We start from the raw sequence: 22,617 nt of genomic DNA on the forward strand, positions 1-22,617 counted from the left end.
TTGGTTTCTTTCCTTTTTTTACTTTGAAACAGGGTCTCACTATGCAGTCCAGTCTAGTCTCAGCCTTCCAACTGATGTGATTACAAGCATACACTACTAGACCCAGATCAAGAACAACCATTCACACTATTTTATGTCATAATTTAACCAATCCTCTGCATAGACAACTGTGTTGTGTCCAATGGGGAATAATCAATAGCAGATAGCCTAGTGTCCCAACGCAGCACACAGCTATAATCATTTACTAGGACAACTTTCAAAAAGAACTGCTGAATCAGTGGGTGTGGCCAGGATCAGCCACGTGATTCCTCACAATGCCATTACGGATGAGAGCAGAGTGGATCCCAGCACATCCACACTATTGTGACCACAGCTCATACCGGATTAACTGCAGAGTCAGGGTTGATCTGCAGTGTGTAGATATCATCTCTAGAATATTGGAAGAGACCGTAGTAAGGATTCAACATTTCATGCGACAGGAGGTACAACCATTCCCTAGAAAACAAGATAAAGTAATTTGTTAATTAAGATATGCCATTAGTCACTCTAGTAAATGATTTTTTTAATTTTTAAATTTGATTATTATTATGGGTATGCATGATGTATGTAAATACATATCTCATGGAATACATGTGGAAGTCGGAGGACAACTCCATGGAGTTGGTTCTCTCTTATCACTCATGTGGGTTTGGGGACTCAACTCTGACTGCAAAGCCAATTTAACCTGCTGGACTTTACCCAGGCTGGACTCCAACCCAGAGGTCCACCTGCATCTGTCTCTCAAGTGCTGGGATGAAAGGCATGCTGCATTATGCCCAGTTTCCACAGTTCTTTTCAGTTAAAAGAAAACACAGTACTAACTGTGGTTCTATAAAAATCACAACAGAAAATGAATCCTTAAAGAGCAAATATACTTACTATTATACAGTTACTGTTCATAATTTGGAACAACTTTATTATACTTTTGCAACAGTGAATATAAAGGTACTACTTACAAGTTCAGCTGTTCATGAGATGCTGTGACTCTCTAGTTTGATCACTTTAAATGTTATATAAGATTTATAACCCATAATAAATCATCTAATGTCTATTTCTATCAGGACAGATTCATACTAGATTCACAATGATACATAATACAATAGGCAGGCAGATCCCTGTGAGTTCAAGGTCAGCCTTGTCTACCTATCAAATTCTAGGAAGGTCAGGGTATATACAGAGATCCTGTCTCAAGAAAGACACATAACACAGCATGAATTTATCTTCCTTTTTGGGCAGTGGAGTGCTCTGTAGCACTGTTTTAGTAAAGAAGTGTCAATGTCGATCTCATCATCGTTTACGGTATAAAGTCTAAAGCAAAGCATGAAGCACATTCAGATCCCAAAGCTTTGGGTATACGTGGACACTGGTATTCTTTGGGCATGCTCCATACGACTTCTCTTCCTTTGTGGTGTACTGGAGATAGACTATAGAGCTCTACACATGCTAGGCAAATGCTCTACCACTGAGCTGTACCCCAGTCCTCTTACTTCTGTTTCTTTCAGATAGGTCTTGTTTGCCTAAGCTGGCCTTAATTTACTCTGTAGTCCAGGAACAACTTGAACTTGGGATACTCCTACCTCCGCCTCTCAAACAGTATCAGGATGCCACCGAAGCCTGTTCTAAACCTAACCCCTTTTTCTAACCTTTCTTGATTTCAAGCGTATGTCAATGTTTTTGTTTGGTTTGTTTGTTTGTTTGGATACAGGGTTTCTCTGTATAACAGTCCTGGCTGTCCTGGAACTCACTCTGTAGACCAGGCTGGCCTCAAACTCTGCCTGCCTCTGCTGCCAAAGTGCTGGGATTAAAGGTGTGCACCACCATGCTTGGCTGACATCAAAGCTTTTAAAACCTCAATATGAATAGCACTACTACCAATTTAGCAAATACTTCATATTTTTCAATGAAATATGCTTGTCATTTTGGTGACAATGAAATAACTAGTCTAGGACTTAATACTGTTAACAAATTAAAAGAAAATGTTTCACAATTCTATGATGTGACAAAGGTCAAATCAAATTACTATTATGTGACAATAAAAAATGGACTGAAGAGCAAAGCCAGGATGTGTGTCTCTACACACACAGCCTCCACTGCACACCACAAACCTGATGAATGTGCTATGCTTTGCTTGTGTGCTGTTGTGTGAATCTATGCTTTTTTTTAAAGAAAGATGAATTTTTGTTCTCATTTTCCCACGTGTTTAGATTATGCATAGAAGCAAAACTGACCATTTTTGATCTACTACAAACTAAAGGTCAGACAACGCAGCTCACTCATTCATCTCCGCATGCCATTTATCCTTCCTACATCTATAGTAATGAGGTAATTTTAAAAAGACTACTCACCTGACCTGTACAATAGCTGTCACTAGCAGATAAATGTTTTCCTAACATTGAAATTCAATTTCTGAGTAAATAAACCCATAGTAATTAAAGTTCTAAAATTTACATGCAAAGATATTTTCTAAAACTCTATGCAGCAAATGGATAGAACTAGAAAAGATCTATGGAATGAGGTGACCCAGAAAGACAAGCACTGCACATTCTGTGATTCCTAACTACAAAGCTTCAGATAGAAGTATATAACCTGGAGTAATTGCAGAAACTGGGAAAGGAAGAAGGGCCATGGGAGTTGGGGGAGGGCTGGAGAGAGACGTAGCAGGATAAAGGTGATATAGAAAGGGAAATGCGGTGGAAATCTAATTGGAAAGGAAGGTGGGATAAATAACACCAAGGTTATTTGACAAAACCCCAAGAAATAATATTATTTTGTATTTACCTAAAATTATATGTAATACATATAAGCACAGGAGTAGACAGAAAGATAAAGTTATGCTACTTGGGCTGATGATACTCCTCAGAAGAGCCATTAGAGTACTTTATAAAAACTCCAATACCAGGCATTTGAAACCTTGCTGCAGTTGTTGGCCAGTGTATCTAAGTGACTCCCAAAATAATAGAAGCTATTGCTGTTGCCTTTGGTTGCCTCTCAAGAGGTTGAAGGTAAACCCCTGAAAACACTGTACGCCCAAGACACAGAATTCAGAAGATTTGAGCTGCATCTAACCCAAAAGTGACAAGTCTAACAGTCTTGCTTTCATAGTATTATGCAAGGTGTCAAGGAAGGGATGCAATCAATAGTCACAATATCCAGCTATGACACCATGAACTATAACAATGACCAGCATGGCCAGATATGCAAAAAGGTACAATAGTGGCACACCTGTCTTAGTGATAACTCACAACTGCCTAATTACACACTAGGCCCACTCAACAAGAGGAAAATCATGCATGGTACTAAAAACCTACCCAACTACCAGAGATTAATGAAGTCAGGAATCTTAGAAGAGCCAGAATTACCACCATTCTGCTAGATCAGCATAATTCCTAATTTCATTCTAAAATTTACCTTTTTACCTACAGATATGTGTAACTCTCATCCTTCTTCAGAGAAGCTTTTCTTTATAGCAAATGGAGACAATTACAGAAAACCACAACTGGTCATAATTCAGAGACAAATGGATCATGGGGAACCCAACCCCAATGGATAGATACATCTACAATACAACTTCTTCACCTAAGGTTCAAGGCAGATTTCAGAAAAAGCGTCAGGAAGACTGTAAGAGCCAGAGGAGCAGGAAGTCTGCTGTGAAATATGCCTCCTAGAAAAGACAGGAGAGCTACATCCATGACATTGCAATGCTGTGACTACTCAACAAAACCCAAATGACAGTATCAACAGACATGCTAATATCGGAGGAAATCTCATGGGAGCGCAATCCCAAAGTACTAAAGGTAACTAATGACTGCTGGGAGAGAGAATTCGTTTCTCCTAGGGATGAGACTAGTATGAACTGGTTATCCAATACAAACTCGTCAAGCCTGAAATCATATACATCCAAACCACACTAAACATACTCACACTGTGTTGGACTTATATAGTTATACAGTTATATAAATATATATGTAACAATAATAAATAAAAAGAGGCTATTAATTTGAGAGGGCATGAGAGGGGCTAGAGAGAAAGAGGAGAAAAATAATAGTTATAGTTTAACTTGTAAGTTTTAATAAAAGAAATAACCTAAACAGACACAAATATTAAAATTCTATAAAACCACATAAAAGTTATGAAAGAACTATAAAGTAAAGAAAGTTCACAAAGCGCACATTTTTAGGTAAAGCCTGGTAAGCACAAGCGGCACTAACAATTATAGGACTTGGTGAAAACAGTTTACTTAGGCTGGATTTAGAATAGGAGAACCAAGAGTACTTAGCAGTCCTTACAATAGTTCTGTCCAGGGCTGTGGGTCTCCTACATTCATGTAAAGTAAATGTCACACCTGAAAAAATCCTCACAGCATACATGCCATAGAAAATAAGTTGGATTCAATGTATGATTAAGAACGTAACAGAGGGCTGGAGAGATGGCTCAGTGGTTAAGAGCACTGACAGTTCTTCCAGAGGTCCCGAGTTCAATTCCCAGCAACCACATGGTGGCTCACAACCATCTGTAATGGGGTCTGGTGCCTTCTTCTGGTGTGTCTGAAGACAGCAATGGTGGTGTACTTATATGCATAAAATAAATAAATAAATCTTAAAAAAAAAAGAACATAGCAGAAACAGCATATAATACCTTCTCTATAAGAATACTCTTAAAGACCATTGTGAGATATACATGTATTTCACATATGAGTAAGCAAATATAATACATCCTTGTTTAGCAAGCAAGGGAAACAGCTTTCAGTTTAAAACTGACAGTGAGGCAGAGGAAACAAGATATACTGAAGATGTAAAAATACAGGCCAGCCAGCCCTACAGAGTCTTGCAGGGCATCTACGATCCTGAGTTTTAACTACACTTCTGTTATTGTCATCTCATTGTGAATGAATCCACTGGGATTGTATCTGTATTGCAAACAGTGGGCAGTTTTATACTTGAAGGTTTGTGATAGTTATAAGTTATAGGCATATCTTAATTTTGTTTAGTACAAAGATCCAAATGGAGGCTGAAGAGATGGTTCAGTAGTTAAAAGCACTGTCTGTCCTTGCAGAGGACCTGGGCCGTGCTCCTAACACCCACAGAGTGGTTCTAACAGTCTGCAACTCAAGTTCCACAGAATCCAATGTCCTTTTCTGGCCTCCTTAGGCACTGCATGAACATGGTACACATTCAGACACACAGGTAAATACTTACACAGATTAACTATAAATAAATATATAAAACAAATGATTGATTGAATGAACGGATAATAAATAGATATTCATGTACTTACCTAGCAACTCCTCCATAGTCAAGGCCTTCTTCTCCACGAAATTTTATCATTAATCGCTTCCATAGATCCTTTGGCCTCATTTTCATGACCTGTCGATATGATTCCTGAAAAATAATTTTAATATACTATCATCATTAGGTGCTTTAGCCTCTAATTTAAAAGTTTTCTTCTCTTCCAATTCACAAAACTCATAGGCACCAGTAGAAACTAAAAGAATCACAGTTCTAAAAGAACATAAGTAAAATAATATATTAACCACATAGACAGGGTCTATATATTGGGGACAGGGTCAAGACAGACTCTTACAAACCCCAGACCGGCCTTGAACTCTCTATGTAGATAATGTTGGCCTATGGACGGCCTGGAAATTGCTATGTAGACTAGGCTGGCCTTGATCTTGCAGAGATCCGCCTGTCCGCCTGTCTCTAATTCCAGAGTGCTGCGATTATATAGTTAGGTGTGGTGTCACATGCCTTTATCTATTTTTTTTTTAAATGGGCTTACTTCACTTTTTCTTGTATAAAAATCCCTTTATGGTAGCCAACAGCTGCATCCTGGCTCTTCTGTACAGAGACCCTAGTATGAATATTATAAGATAATCAGGTAGTTCCTGATAGGAAGAATTGGTGAGCACATCTGTTTCTCAAGGTCTAGGGTAGCTGTAGATCTTGGAGATGTCATCAAAGGCAGCCCTGGATGGCCATGGTCAATACTGGCCATCAATAACTTCTTGGACTCAGGTGCTTACACAATACCAGTGCCTCTGGGCCAATGGGCTATTACCTCGCTTGGGATTTGATTGTCTCACTTCCTTGGTAGTACCAAGACAATGGAAAGTTTATCTAAGGTGATGGATGCATGAATGTTGGTGGCTGTCTTACTGGTGTACCTAGCACTGACATCAATGTGACCATTGTAGTCTCCAATGGCCAATATATGCCTTGAACCCAAAGACCGTTTCTAAAACTGCCTTATTAATCTTCACAGCCTTAGTCATGAAGAACACCCTAAGAAATTATCTGGAGGCTGATGGACAAGAAGAAAGAATCTCTGGCTAGGGACCTGATTGGGTTTTGTTTTTAAAGAATTATTTACTTTATGTATATGAGTGCACTGTAGCTGTCTAAAGACACACCAGAAGAGGGCATCAGATCTCATTACAGATGGTTGTGAGCCACCATGTGGTTGCCGGGAATTGAACTCAGGACCTCTGGAAGAGCAGGCAGTGCTCTTAACCATCTCTCCAGCCCCACTCCCAACCCCTTATTAAAGATTATTTTTATTTTTACTCAGGTGCATGTATTGGTGTCCATGGAGGTCACTGCATCCCTGGATCTTGAGTTATAGGTGGTTGTGAGCCATCTGACATGGTGCTATAACTAAACTCAAGTCCTCTGGAAGAAGTACTTTTAACAGTTGGGTTGTTTCTCCAGCCTCCAATCTTTATATTCTTGACCACAGAACGAGAAGGATCTACTTCTTGTTTCAAGACTTACTTCCCTCCACAAATTGCAACACTGCAGCCTTGGCCATGACTGTGATCCCAGCCCAAGTGTGCTTGCAGTCTCTAAGGAAGAATCCCCTGCCTCCCAAACCTGGGAACCTGGGACCTCTGGATCTTTCCAGTGCACAAGATCACCTACTATTATATAGTGTTTTCCATTCTCTTTTTATCATTTTGAAATACAAATGACACTGTAACCAAGGACAAAAAGCTCATCGGGGTAGATCTCTCTGAGTTTGAAGCCAGCCTGGTCTACAGAGTGAGTTTCAGGACAGCCAGGGCTACACAGAGAAACTCTCTCTCTGAAACACACGTGTGCGCACACAGACAGACAGACAGAGGAAGTGAGAGAGACCGTGGAGAGAGAGAGAGAGAAAGAGAGAGAGAGAGAGAGAGAGAGAGAGAGAGAGAGAGAAAAGAAGGAAGAGGAGGAAGAGGAAGAGGAAGGAGAAGAAGAAGGGGAGGAGGAAGGGGAGGAGGAAGAGGAGGAAGAGGAGGAAGAGGAAGAGGAGAAGCAGCAGCAGCAAATGAGAAGATTTTTACTCCAATGAAAGATGGCTCAGTGGTTAAGAGCACTGATTGCTCTACCAGAGGTCCTGAGTTCAATTCCCAGCAACCACATGGTGGCTCACAGCCATCTGTAATGGGATCCTGTGCTCTCTTCTGTATATACAGAGCACTCATACATTTAAAAAATATACACTTAAATAAATGAACTAATAAAAAAAAGAGTAAAACAAAGTCTATGCATGATAGTGCATGCCTTTAATCCCAGTCTTTAAGGAGGGAGTCAGAGGCAGATGTTTGAAAACATCCTGGTCAAAATAAACAGTTCCAAGCTAGCCAGAGATACATAGTGAGACTGTCTCAAAACAAAATAAAAAAAGAGCAAATCACTAAATTTAAGTTTCTTCTAACTGGAATTAAGGCTTAAATATTTACCTCAAAAATCTCTTCCCTAGACACCTCAATGCGGCAGTGGCCAGCTTGAGGCTGCTGTTGGGAAAGTTCTTGCCGCAAGATTTTTAGTTTTTGAACCAAGTCTCGCTTGTACCTTGGCACTGTCAGACACTCAGTGTCATCGGGACACAACGACACCACTTGCTGTTGTTGTTGGTCTTTCAACTGGTTCTGACGACTGGAAATAAACAGAAATGTTACCAAAGTACTTTTAGAACATACAAGACTGCAATTCTACATTTAAATCAGCATCAGCCTATAAGAGAAATCTATCAATGTCTAAGCCTTATGAGGCAGAACTGGTTACTGAGGCTCTATTCATAAAGCCTTATGCAGATACTAAGAAGTCCTCAGATACCACTTCTTCCACATCATCCCATCACCTAATTTAAAGCTCGGGCCATGTGCCAAGCGCCCCGTCATCTAGAGTTTGTTTTTCTGGAAGAACCAAACAGAAGCCTAAACTGGCAGTTCAGTGGAGAACTTTCCTCCTACACCTGATTCTGTCTAAACCACAAAAATAAAAAGCCAGTGAAGCAGCCTGTCTCCTCAGCTATGCTAGGCATGTATGGGGTGGTTATATAAGCGATGATGTCAGGACTGGTCAGAAAACAGTGGAGATGCCAACTTGCTGCCTGCAAGGCCTCTGACAATGTTCAGAGTCCTTATCAAGCAAATTATTTTCTTGAAATAGGTAAGCCTGACAAACAGAAAAGATTCAGTAATCTTTGTTCATGGTTACTTTTAAAAGTTTCCTTTAATTATAAGGTAGAATTTCTTTCTTTCTTTCTTTCTTTTTTTTTTTTTTTTTTTTTTTGATTTTTCGAGACAGGGTTTCTCTGTGTAGCCCTGGCTGTCCTGGAGCTCACTCTGTAGACCAGGCTGGCCTCGGACTCAGAAATCCACCTGCCTCTGCCTCCCAAGTGCTGGGATTAAAGGCATGTGCCACCACCACCTGGCATAAGGTAGAATTTCTGTCATAGTATTAAAAACATCAGGCATAGTCATAAAGGGTGAAAACAGGCAAAGGAAGGGAGAAAAGGCCCTCCAGTCAGGCTGAGGACAAAGGCCAGCTGCAGCGCCTTTTATGTACCTCTGGGAAAGCTGAGGCTCCATTTTTCTTGCTGATGAAGTGAGGGCTAGATGTACAAAGTTGCTTTTCAAGCAAGATTCTTTTCTTCTTTTTGTAAAAGATGTATTTATTTTATGTATATAAGTAGCTGTCTTCAGAGAAACCACAAGAGGGCATCAGATCCTATTACAAACGGTTGTGAGCCATGTGGTTGCTGAGAATTGAACTCAGGCCCACTGGAAGAACATCCAGTGCTCTTAACTGAGCAATCTCTCCAGCTCCACAATATTCTTTTTCAAAAAGGGGATTTGGACAAAGGCTATGTATCCTTGGCTAGGTGACTTACTGAGTCCTAATGACAATATTTTGCAATAGTTTAATAATGTTGTATCCTGACATTTATAGATTATATGGTGAGGCCTTAAACATTGGAACAATTTAACTGCATTACATCAAAAATATCCCTTTACAGGGAGTAACCACAGTATCTCAGGAGGGACCCTAAAGGAGAGAACTGAGGGAGGTTCCAGTACCCAGAATACAACTGCAGGCTGCCCTCAACGTGCACACTACACACAAGCCTACTGCAGACTTCTGATAGCCAACTGCTCCCACTGCTTCTCTCAAAAAGTAATTCCCAACTCTTTTAGTATAATTCAAGACTGCACTCTAAAATTTAACTTGCCTACTCTATTTTTTTCTGGCTCAGATAATTGCCCTCTACATGATTTGTATAACAATCTACATTTCCCCCTCACTGCCTAAAATGTTGAAACAGGAAGAAACAAAACAAAACAAACAAACAAAAAACCCCTTAGAATCAAAGCAATCTATAAATGTTTGTTAAAGTTATATATAATCTATACATAAGAGCTCCATAAAAGTCATACTAATAGTTAAACTACAAGATTTTATTATTTGGATAACAGCCAAAGTATTTACTCCAAGAACATATTTTATCACAGAGATACTCACCCACCCTTCCTCTTTCCCTCTCTAACTGTATGGGTTTTAAAAATTATACAAAGGAATAAAAACCACATTACAAGCCAGGCATGGCACCCCATATAAGGGGCCAGGTCATCCTCTGCTACATAGTAAATTTAAGGTCACAGTGGGATCCTCTAAGACCCTGTCGATTTTATTTGTCACTGTTCAATGTTTATTTGGTGTTTTCATTGGCATGACACTTGAGTGGTAGGTTCTATCATCCATATGTAGATCATACATTTCACATAATATTGCAATGTACATTACAGACACATATCATACATAAAATATCCTGTAGAACACTTATGCACAAGATATGCATAATGGACTTACACAGGAGCCAGGTTATGACTACTGGGAACTCGTTGGCCTAGGCATGTTTGATGAGGGTGCACAGGGCAGCAAAGCATCAGGCTCCCAGGGTAAGACCCTGTCGATTGGGCTAGTGAGATGGCTCAGTGGTTAAGAGCACTGACTGCTCTTCCAGAGGTCCTGAGTTCAATTCCCAGCAACCACATGGTGGCTCACAACCATCTGTAATGGGATCTGATGCCCTCTTCTGGTGTGTTTGAAGACAGCTACAGTGTACTCATATACATAAAATAAATAAATCTTAAAAAAAAAAAAGATCCTGTCAATTAGTGCTATCAAATAAGGTAACAATAATTCAAGTCAGGCCTGGTGATGTAGGCTACCTAAGGCACAGGATCTCAAGTTCAAGGGCTGCTAAGGCCACAGAGTGAGTTCAGGACCAGCCTAGGCAACTCCATGATACCCTGTCTCAAAATAATACACACAAGAATAAGCTTACCACATGAATAGTTAGAAAAAGAAAATTAAAGACTCTAGCACTTGTGAAGCTGAGGTAGGAAAATAAAAAAGTTCAAAGGCAACCTAGATTATAAGACCAGTTTCAACAGACCTACATAACAAAGCTAAACCTTATCTCCAAATAAATTATCACAACAAAATACAATTTAAAATATCATGATAGGCCTGTTGTGGTGACATATGTCTTTGAAACCAGCACTCTCAGGAGGCAGAGGCAGGAGGATCTCTATAAGTTCAAAGCCAGCCTGGTCTACATAGTAAAACCCTGCCTCAAAATAAAACAAACAAACCCCACCAAAACAAAAAATATCATCACATTTGTAATTTTGATTCTTTTAGCTACTGAAAGGTTTTTTTTTTGTTGTTTTTTGTTTTTTTTTTTAGTATAGTTTCTTAAGAAGCAAGATGCACAACACACTAAACAGAACTACATGGGAAGATATGGTGTTAAGAAGACAAAACCAAGTTTTTAGGCCCATGCCTTTCCTGGGATATTACATAAGAAAATCAAGGCCAGGGAGGGTGAACAAACGGGTAAATAAAGTCAGTACCAAGGGTTCGCGAGTACTCACAGGATGTTAGTAACAGACTAAACTGACTTTACTACTCAGGAAAAATAAAAATACTTTATTACATTTATTTATTTATTTATTTATTTATTTATTTATTTATTTATTGCACAGCTATGCCATTGTGTCCACAGGGAGGTCAGAGGCCAACCTGCAGTTGGTTCTCTCCTTCTACCATGTGAGTCTCAGATAGCCAACTCAGACTTTGTGGCAAGCACCTTTACTCCAGTGACCCATCTCACGGCACTAAAAACATTTTATGATGCTTTGATTCTACCATTATGTTAGTGCCCCAGAGCAGTGTTAATCAAGGGATAGGCTACACACTGTATTATTCTGTTACCTAGGTTGTAGATTGTAATGTATAGATTAAAAGTCCATGGTTTCCTGCCATTTCTTCTAATGTTTGCAAATACTTTGGGATTTCATTTAAAACTGAGGTTTTAGCACCTAGTCACAATAAAAAGGTCTATCACCATAATGAGTCTGACAGGGCAATCATAAATATTCAAAGTGATGGGCATAGTGGTACATGCCTTTAATCCCAGCACTAGGAAAGCAGAGGCCAGTGGATTTCTGAGTTCAAAGTCAGTCTGGTCTACATAGTGAGTTCTAGAATAGCCAAATCAAGAAGACCCTGTTGCAGGTGGGGGATGGGGAAAGAGAAAACCCCCGTAAAAAATTTTCAAAGAAGCAACAAAAACACATATTACATGTTTTTTGTATTATTCTAAACAAGTGGTAGCTAGCTCTCGTTTAATTTACCCTATTGAATCTACCCCTAGACTGAATGAAGCAAGAATATTTCCCAAAGTCATCCCTGACCTCTATTACTTAGTTTTATTTTAACATTTAACACAGTATTTATTGCATACACTAATGAATGAAGAAAACAGAGCAGGTAGTATTTATTTAGAGACACTAAATTGAGTCACTCTGTGGATATGACAACTTTGTTGTCAGGATTCAAAGAAGCCATGGTCTGTTGTTCTACCACTACCCAAGTGTCTTTACCAGAACTGGTGACAAAGAAACACTGCTACTTTCCCGATGATGAAGCATCCTTTCCCCTTCCCTTTCCTCCCTTGCTTCCTCAGAAGGCAATGCCAGTAAGTAATGAGGTTAGCAGAAAACAGGCAACTAGAGAGAAAATCAAAGAAAAGGATGCAAATATGGTACAAAAACCATGCAGTACAGACATGATCAGAAACCAAAGGATGGACAGGTCTGAATCTAGTAGAACTTCACGCTGGGAAAATTACAGAAAGTCAACCTCTGCTTGTTCCCTCATCTGTAGAAATAAATATATTATTTACCAGGAAGAAACTGTTAATACATGCAAGGAACAAAGAACAACACTTTACACACAGAATGTGCTACTGAGATGGTTGTCAGTCACTATTATCAGGTGTATGGATTGAATGGCAGCACAGGATCAGCCTGCTCAGTCTCAGCTCCTGGTCAAGCTACGGCCTCTGTAACCGGCCTTCTTGCCCAAGCACCTCTCACGCACACCTCTTCCTAACAGTTAGTACTGGCTCCTGTTTAAGCAGAGTAAGTAAGATATGTTCTACTTCAAAGTAAAATATCTCATTTTCTTTCATACACTCTGATCAGTAAAAGTAAATTATAGCTAGGCATGGTGGCTCATGTCTACAATCCAAACACTGAAGAAGCAGAGGCAGGAAGAGCTGCTAGGCTACACTAGTAATTCAAGGCCAGCCTGGACTATCCCTTGAGAACTCATCATAAATATAAATCAATATTGTAAATTTAAGAGAGTCCATATTCTTTCACATTATAAAAAGCACATATATGTCCTCTTGTTTAGAACAATATTTTCACATGTACTGCTTTAAAACTTACTTTAAAACTAAATGCAAGTTAGCAGAGAGCCGGGGATCTGTAAATTGTGTTGTTCGGTTGTTATGGTCAACGAAATAAACTCTTCCTGTTGCGGTATTGCGAATCTCCCATCCAGGAGGCAAAGGACCGAGCTCTTCACAATTGATGTTGCTAAGATCCCTGCAAAACAAATATACAACAGAAATACCTCATTACTGGGCTTGCTGACCCAAGCAAGTGTATGTAACACAGAACAATTCCATGAAGTCTGAGAAAATGTATTGTTTCAGAAACTTGAGATGCTCAGCTGGAATCTTTAATTCCCAATGGCTTCCCATTCAACACCCAATCCCTAAATAGCTCAGAACTTATCACACAGTCTGGCTTTTAGTAAGTTCCTAGGCTTTAATGGAATACACATTTTAAATTCATACAGAGCAATCACACTACTTGCCAACATAAACTACACTTCAAATTTGTTTGACAGAAAGTATTGTTTTATAAGCATCAATAATATAAGAAATTTCTATTCATTATTTTCTTTCCTTACTATATCATAAAGTTGGTGTAAACAAATGTGCATGCAATGAGTGATTGTATGTTCTCCAACAAAGCAAAACTGGAAACATTACTAAAATCCTGATCCTGGAAATAATCATAACATTTTTTTAAACAAAATAACTATGTTGTTTTAAATTTTGAAGTCTATAAACTTCATGAAGACAAACCTGGTAAGGATACTTAAGAAAAGCTCAAGTATTTTTAACAGACAAGGACCACTGTTACTGTATCACACACTGTAAGGATGTACAGGATCATACAGAACACAGCTGAACACACTGAGGTGGTTGGTGGGCTAGGGTGCCCTCCCCAATCTTGTCCAGCACTGCAGATTTTCATCCTCTGTCCTGCTATATCACCACCTTCTACAGGAAGAGACCATCCCATCCAGAGTGTCCAAGTTACTGGAGGCTGCTGGCAAAGATGTACAGTGTCCACTGAGGCCATTTCCAGCTCTTGGAGATTTCTTCAAATAGTGATTCCGTTTTCTGCTTAAAATGATCCTGGACATTCCTCTGCTGCAGAACAACTAAAGCTTGAAAACCACTACAGAAGAGGCAAAGCAAAGCTCTGCGAACCCTCAATTCATAACAAGAAAGAACTGACTTGGTTCTGTTCAACAGAGAACTGACTCCTTGCTGGATCCCTCATGTGGAACTTGAGTGGCAGCTGGGGAGGTGGAGGTCAGCACCAAGACTAGGGAAGAAGTCCTAGCACTTCTCAAGCTGAGTGCTCAAAAGGGTGAGGCAATTCTAGAAGAACTTCCCAAATTCCCATCTTAGGTCCAAAAAATGCCAACTAATAAAGATCAAGTAACACACCAGGTATGGTGGCATATAACAGTAATCCCAGCACTCAGTCTGAGGAAATAGGAATAGCAAGTTCAAGCACAGCCTGAGCTATATACCAAGATTGTGTCATCTAAAAAAACAAAACAAAATAAAACAAACCACACACACACCTTTAAACCCAGCAGAAGCAGGTGAATTTCTGTGTATTCTATGTCAACCAGAGCTACATAATGAACCTACCTCAAAATCAAGCAAAACAATATAACATAACACACCAAATTCAAGAAAGAACCTTACACAGCCTAAGGTCAATAAAGACTTTAGAAGTGACCACATTGTGATAGCTACTATAAACAGTAAGCCACAGAATTAGAGCTCTAACTAAAAGAAACCATAAAGAGAATATAGGGTATGATGTTTAAGATGGTTATACAAGGGCTGGAGAGATGGCTTAGTGGTTAAGTTACACTGGGGGCTCTCCCAATGGAACTGGGTTTGACCCCCAGCTCCTACATGGTAGGTAGCTCACAACCATCTGTAATGTCAGTTCTAGGGAATCCAATCCCTTCTCTGGCCTCTATGGGCACCAGACATGCATGTGGTACACAGATATACATGCAGGCAAAACAAAAAAAAATCATTTTCACAAAATGAATAAAAATTTAAAAACAAACTATCTGGTATAAAAATGATATATGAACAACAGGAGATAAAAGCTAAACAATAAAGTGCATGCTTTGCATGTACAAGCCCTGGGTTTGAACTCTAGCACTGCAGATTTAAAAGGAACATAAAAATAACAAAAGAGGCATATAATTGCACAAAATTGTTATCGAGAAAAGATTATTTAAAAGGAACAAGTGGCTTTTCTTAGATCAAACTTTTAGTGGTAGAAAACAATTACAAAAACCAAAGGACAATTCTACTATTGATATAATATAGAATTTACATATTTACATTTTATATTTTAAAATTTATATAATTTTACTTAGCATGTATAAATCTACAGTGACAATTAAAAGTATCAATTAAAAGAATAAAACATCAGAAATGATTTTTATGTTCAAGTGGAGAAAAATTAATTAAAAATGAAAAGTTGGACAGCTTTATACAAAACAATACAAGTCTACATTTCAAGACTTCAGTCAGTATGGAACAGAATGAACTACAGGAATTAAAGAGAGCTACAAACCATTACCACATAGGACTTCTAAGACACTGGCTATTGGAGGACTGTGGGCATCTTTAAGCAGAGCTAAGCTGGATACACTACACAGACAAGCTCTTTTTCTTCTTCTTCCTCCTTTTGTTTTTGTTATGGTTTGGTTTTTTGAGACAGGGTTTCTCTGTGTAGTCCTGGCTGTACAGGAACTCCACTAGTAGACCAGGCTGCCCTTAAACTCAGAGTTCCATCATAGACAAGCTCTTTAAAGAAGCCCACTATACTTCTTTACTGGTGTCTTTAAAGAGACTCAGCAGAGTTATCCAGGGTTTTTAATGCCTGATTTAAGCATATAAAACGGAAAATAACCTCCCTTAAAAGAGACCCATTTGCTGAACGATGCTCCAAATCAAAAGACAAACTACAACTTTTAAAGATAATTGGGGCATATAGACAAAGAAAAATAATACAGGGCATTGTTAATTTAATGTCTTATTCAAACATAGATGTCATTGCTCCACATAAAACCTGTGCTGTTACTTGAGACAGACTCTCACTATGTTTGCTAGGCTGGCCTAAAGCTTTCTTTCAGTGAACTTAAAAATAAAAATAATAAAACTCCTCCTCGACTACTGTTTTTTAAAAATTATTCGTTTTATTAAGAGAGAGGGAGAGAGGAGAGAACACTACAATTGTGGAGACACAGAAATGGCAAACTTGGTAGACTAATTAATGACAGCACATTTTCTGGGTTGTCACCCTCAAAAGCTTCTAATGCTAAACTCTCTAACAAAGTAAAATGTTTTCATTATAGTTATTTTATTTTTAAGACACAGTATCAAAGCAACCCCAGCCCAGTCAGTCCCATCTGTTTTTGATTCAACTACATAAAAGAGGTTTGGATATAAGCTTTAGGAAGATTTCTTGATCTCCCTGCTTCCCCCACAAACAGTTTGCCTTGTTTTTTGGATCTGACTGGTATATCGTGTATAAAACCTCATTACATAAATGTGTACACCACAAAATTGATTCCAATTAAAATGCAAGGTTTTTTTGTAGATTTGGCTAGACTTCTTGGTACTTAGTATACAGCTCACTAAAAAATAACTCAAAATAACTAATGTCTGAAAACCTCATTATTTGCAATAATAAAAGTACTCAAAATTATAATAGCTCACTGGGCAGTGTGGGCACTCAGGAGACTGAGGGAGAAACACTTTAGTAGAGGAGCTCATGACTAGCCTAAGTAAAACCAAGGAGCACATCTCAGAACACCAATAGTTAAGGTGGTAAACGGCAGTGACTATGCACCATCCTCCCTTCATTCTTCCTGCCTCAGCCTTTCAAGCGCTAGCATTGCACTGTATTACACTGTATTACACTGCATTACACTGCATGTGATGACGATGTGCAGCGTCTATTGCTTTCCCCGTCCCCACTGCTCTTTCCATCCCCACTGCCCTTTTTTTAAAAGGGTATGCTTGTATGCTGTTCCTGACATTACTTTTTCAGAGTCTACAGATACATATTTTGCTCCACACTTTTTAGCAGGGGTGCTGAAGAGAAAGGAGTCCAAGACTAGCAGGGAGCTAGGGTCAGACCATAGATAGTATCGAGACTTCTAAGTGTCAAGTTCAAACACTATCAGGAGGAACCAAACTTTTATATAAACTGCTTTTAGTAGTTAATTTTTATTTATTTGTTTCTTTTGTTTATAGCCCTGTCTCACTAGAAGTTAATTATTTTTAAATGAGAAAAATCCTGGGTGAAATGGATAGTCATGGTTGGTGTGCTGAGGACTTAAGGACCAAGAACAGTAGCTCACACCTTTAATCCCAGCACTTAGGTGGTGGATCTTTATGAGTTTGAGGCCGGTGTGGTCTACATAAGAAGTCCAGGCCGGTCAGAGCTACAGAGTAAGATCTAGTCTCAAAAAAACAAAAAACAAAAAACAAACAAACCAAAAACAAAAACCAGTAATATTTAAGATATGGTCTTACCTAGGCACTCGTGGATCATGCCACGTGCTCACACCCGTCTGAGTATGTAAGAAATATACCTGACCCTGCTGCGTTGTCCTCTGTTCTGTAAAATAAAGAAATAGTGAAAACATACTCAGTTTTTCATATTCAATCAAACACCATTACAATGGATAATAAATACTCTAATAGGATTAAAAATCTCCCAATCTCAAAATTGCCAGTTTATTTTCTAAGCAAAAAAAAAAAAAAAAAAAAAAGCTTCATAAATTATTTATTCAGACAGCAGATCTCTGAGTTTTGAGGCAGGCCTGGTTTACATAGTGAGTTCTAAGACAATCAGGACTACTTAGTAAGACCTGTCTCAAAACAAAATAAATCATTTGTTCAATCTCTGGAAACAATTTTATAAATGGAGGTGTGGTATATAGTCAGTACCCCAAAAGCAAACAGATAACTCAGAGAAAGAGGCTAGCCACTTTAAAGAATGTTTCAACAGAGCTTTTTAAAATTTTTGAAATACTTTTAGGCTAATGATTTTTTTTTTTTTTTTACTATGGCAATTTTATACCCAAATTTGTGATTTCTCTTTTCTTAACAAAGATATATCAAGATTCTTCCTGGACTGCAAGCAAGGTGTCACAAACTTGCAATCTCAGCATGCAGGAGGCAGAGGCAGTGAGATAACAAGTCCAAGTCTAGCCTGGACTACCTGTCAAAACTCCAGGCTATCTAGGGTATAAAATAGAGACCCTAGTGTAAACAAAACACATCACATAGTCATAAAACTCATTTAAAAAGCACAATGGAAATTCATGCACTGAGGGGAGAAAAAAAAAATTATGATGAGCTCAAAGCCTGGAAGGACGTAGAGAAGCTGAGGTGAAAAGACAGTAAAAGAGCTTCTTCAAGTGTTACGTTTCAGTTGTTGTCTTTTGCATGGAAACTCATTTTAACAAAACACAATGAGAATGTCAATGTATAAGATAATAAAGCCACTGCTGACACCACAGCATACTGTATCTATAGATCTGCAATGAAGTCAATGAACAAGTTCCACCTAAGGACAGCTTCAAGGGCCAGAAGAAGTTCACTGACAATTTACCTGCCTTCAATCCCAAACACTAAGAAAAAACCCAAAACTGACAACAGCTGCAATAATTTCAGGCTCGGTAGCTACTTTACTTCCATTTTATTCTTTTTTTTTTTTTTTCAGGTTTTTCGAGACAGGGTTTCTCTATGCAGCCCTGGCTGTCCTGGAACTCACTCTGTAGACCAGGCTGGACTCAAACTCAGAAATCCATCTGCCTTTGCCTCCCAAGTGCTGGGATTAAAGGCATGCGCCATCACTGCCTGGCCCCATTTTATTCTTATAAAAGAACATCTGAACTCAAATCACACATGGTAGAAATATAACTACCCTTTATTCCAAATAACCTGGCTGAAAAACTCCACAGAAATTAACACTTTCTTTTTATGTCAAACATAGGTACTGCATTGGAGATTATATGTCATTTCTTGCAACAAACCTACATGGTTGTTACTATTATTCCTCACATTTTACAGAGGCTAAATCTAGGTTCTCAGAGGTTAAATAACATGATTGGTGTCAAGGCAAAGGCAGGTCCGTTTCCCATGCTGGAATTGCTCACTGCACGGCAAGCCAACTGATGGGACATAGCAGTGAGATGAAACTTTTTTCAAAATAAGAGGCTAAAATTTATTTTAAAAATAAAACTATAATTATTTGTTTGCAAAATAGTTTTTATATAAATTCTACAGTAAGAGTAAAATTACTTACAAAATGTAATTCCCAATCTTGGTCATTAGGTGTCACTATCATAACATCTATAGTATTACGCAGAAAAGGAAGTCGGTATCTGTCCCAAAAATCACACTAGAGGTCTAAGATGAGCCTGTACAATAGCACTGCTATTCCTTTGTATAGTGTCTGCTTGCAAAGTAGTCTCATTTCATTCCATAAGCTTTCTACAATAACTGTGTGATTTGTATCTACCACATTTTATTATAGATGAGCATACAGGCTAAGGTTCATAAACCTTCACTAACTGTTGCTTAGAGAGCCTTCTAATCATTACAGACTTTTTAAAATTGGAGATTATACTTACTTTCACATAGAATCCCTAAACCTTGATGAACCCCCCTCCACTGTCTAGTGTGGTATGTTTCTCCTATGATCATTTCACAGATGAACACAGGGCCTTGATCAGGTTAGCATCCCCAGGCCTAATTAACTTTCAGATGTTAGTATTCTAAAGTACAGTGTGGTGGCACACACTTATAACCCCACTGTGTGGTGAGTGGGCAGAGAAAGGAATACCAGGAGTTCAAGGGCACTGTGAGGCAGCCTGGACTGTAAAGACCATATCTCAAAACAGACAACAATTTTTTAAAAAGTTAGTTCCCTAGCTGAGCGGCGGTGGCTCACACCTTTAATCCAAGCACTCAGGAGGCAGAGCCAGGCAGATCTCTGAGTTGGAGGTCAGCCTGGTCTACAGAGAGAGTTCCAGGACAATCAAGGCAACACAGAGAAATCCTGTCTCAAACAAAAAAAAAAGAAAGAAACCCAAATAGTTCTCTGAGGTTCTTAAAGCAAGGTGACTGTCCCCCTGTTGTTGCCGTACCGTAGCCTTCTGGCAGGTCTGGGGGAGTGTGCAAGTGTGTCCTGCTCATGTAATTTCTATGTCGCTGGGACCTGACTCTTCTCTCTGCTAGTCTGGGGTCTGAAGACTGTCCACACGTTGCACCATTTGTTCCAGTAATTGGAGTATTCTCATCCACAAAGCAGCTAAGAGGCCTGCCAGGACTAGAATATTCTGACGCCGGTCTATTGAAAAGTGACAAGGGAAAAAAGTCACCAATTTAGAAAGCAAAACCAGAGGTCTCTAGACAATATATACACTATAGTGAAAATATAGTAAATCAGGCAAGAAAACGAGATGAATTAAAAAAAAAACACAATTTCAATTAAGTTTTTAAAATATCCATACATTCTCGTACGTGTGCTAATTGGTCACTTAAGCACAGGACTTAGACCTGATTTCCACCATTTTCCCTCCCACAGGACTTTTCACCTCTACTCCTTTAATTTGCCCAAGTCATGTGACCTTTAGTCCTCAGAAACAGTACCTCTTGTTAGGTATGGCTCTCTGTCACTCAAAACAGTTTATGCTTAACATTGATCTTCTAATGCAAAGAACTCGCCCTACAATTTGTCAGCAAACAGTTCCCAACTTATAATGGTACAACTTAGAAGTTTTGTTGGTTTTATTTTTTTGGGAAAAGAACACACTCTAGTCCAGGCTGGCTATGATTCACAGCAATCCATCGGCCTCAGCCTCTGAGAGCCAGGGCCATAGGCATGAGCCACCACATACAGCTCTCAATTGGTCATTTCTTGACCTTATAATAGTCAAAAGCCATTAGCAGTTAGTCAAAAGTGTACTTTAAAATTTTGTTTTTCAGGGCTAGTGAGTGATAGATATACATGGTATAGAGATCATCAAACTACTAGGTAACAGCAGCAAGCTACAGCTCCAGTCAACTTCCTCATCAGGAGGGTAAGTAACGGCTATTCTATAGCATACCTCATTGTTAAGCTACATGTAATAAAATATGCATATTAAACATAATGTTTTCACTTTTAACTTCATTGGACAGAATCCCAATCATTAAGTCAAGAAGCACTGTACACTGCCTTAGTTCCTCAATGCAGCAATAAGTTATCTCTGGTATTTATTTACATTTGTATTTTTGTTCACTGTCCTCTACATATTCCTAGAAGGAGGGAAGTTTAGGTGGCTTATTCTCTATTACAATAGCCATATCAGGAGCTAGGAAAATAAGGAGAGGTAGGAGCTATGGAGAACCATGCTTGTGTCCAGGACGGTCCTGGGTAAAGACTTATATCATAGAGTTAGATACTGGGTTACAACTCCAATTGTATGGGCATCTTATTTATCGAGCATTTCTAATTATATAAAGCCTTTGGACAATATTAAAAAAATAATAGCCATACCACTCTGTTATTAACAAGTAAGGAGTAATAAATAGTACCTTAATAAGTGTTATCAAATAAAGAAGCTAATCTGTCTCATCAAGGAATTTCTGTTCTCTAAAGTAACCTTCAAAAACAACTGGTTTTGTTCCTGCTTTGATAGCATTAGGTAGGAAACCTAGGGTGACACTGAGGCTAGGAAAGTTCTCTACCACTGAGCTGTATTTCCAGCCCAAAAATTCATTTTCTTTCTTTTTTTTTGATGCAGAGTCTCACTTCCTAGCAATTCTCCTGCTTCAGCCTCCTGGGCAATGGGATTGGAAGTGTAAGCCATCACACCTAAATTAAAAGCTCTTTTTTAAAATACCCATCTCTATGTGGGTATTTTGTCAGTATGTGTGCATCATATGAGTGTTTAGTCCCTTGCCAGAAGAGGACATCAGATGCCCTGGGACTGGAGATACAGACAACCATACACCACCACGTAGATGCTGGGAATCAGACTTGAGTCCTCTGTAAGAGCAGCTAGTGCGTTTACCTATCAAAACTCTCTCCAGCCCCAAAAGCTCAATTTCAAACTATTATTTTATTAAGAGGAAAAAAAGCTTTACGTACATGTGGAAATTAAAGATGAGTTAAAGGAAAGCAGGCTTCACTTAAACACTGACATTAAGTATAAATTCATCTATGCTGTTATAATAAAAATAGGTTCGTCAGCTTAACTGGTACCTTAGGCAGCTTGTATGAGAAACAAATGTAACTTTGAACTGAGGATTTTTTTTTAAAAAAGGATACAATAGTTCATGACACCTCAGCCTAAACAAAGAAATGGAGGCAACTAATGAATGCTGATAGCAGGAGAAATAGTCTTCCCTAGGGAAGAACATATCAGTTGGCTATCTATTACCAAATAGTCAGTCTTAAAAACATGCATACAAATAACAGTATATGGACTGAGTAAGTTGTATTTTTCTATTTAGGAGTATATACATACATACATATATATATATATATATATATAT

The 22,617-nt window shown here is 38.7% G+C and overlaps 1 protein-coding gene across 1 annotated transcript in view; it reads right to left on the bottom strand.

Annotated features, from left to right (window-relative positions):
* Positions 1–22,617, bottom strand: part of Smurf2 (SMAD specific E3 ubiquitin protein ligase 2) — a 99,575-nt gene that overhangs the window by 14,450 nt on the left and 62,508 nt on the right. The window contains exons 8-13 of the mRNA XM_028780536.1: positions 20,223–20,425; positions 17,599–17,683; positions 13,106–13,264; positions 7,760–7,955; positions 5,314–5,417; positions 381–495 (exon numbers count right to left, since the gene is read on the bottom strand). Of these exons, the coding sequence (XP_028636369.1) occupies positions 381–495; positions 5,314–5,417; positions 7,760–7,955; positions 13,106–13,264; positions 17,599–17,683; positions 20,223–20,425 (862 nt within the window). The remainder of the gene's footprint in view (positions 1–380; positions 496–5,313; positions 5,418–7,759; positions 7,956–13,105; positions 13,265–17,598; positions 17,684–20,222; positions 20,426–22,617) is intronic.

Source organism: Grammomys surdaster, unplaced genomic scaffold (assembly GCF_004785775.1).
Source record: "Grammomys surdaster isolate TR1022 unplaced genomic scaffold, NIH_TR_1.0 371, whole genome shotgun sequence".
Taxonomy (NCBI): Eukaryota; Metazoa; Chordata; class Mammalia; order Rodentia; family Muridae; genus Grammomys; species Grammomys surdaster.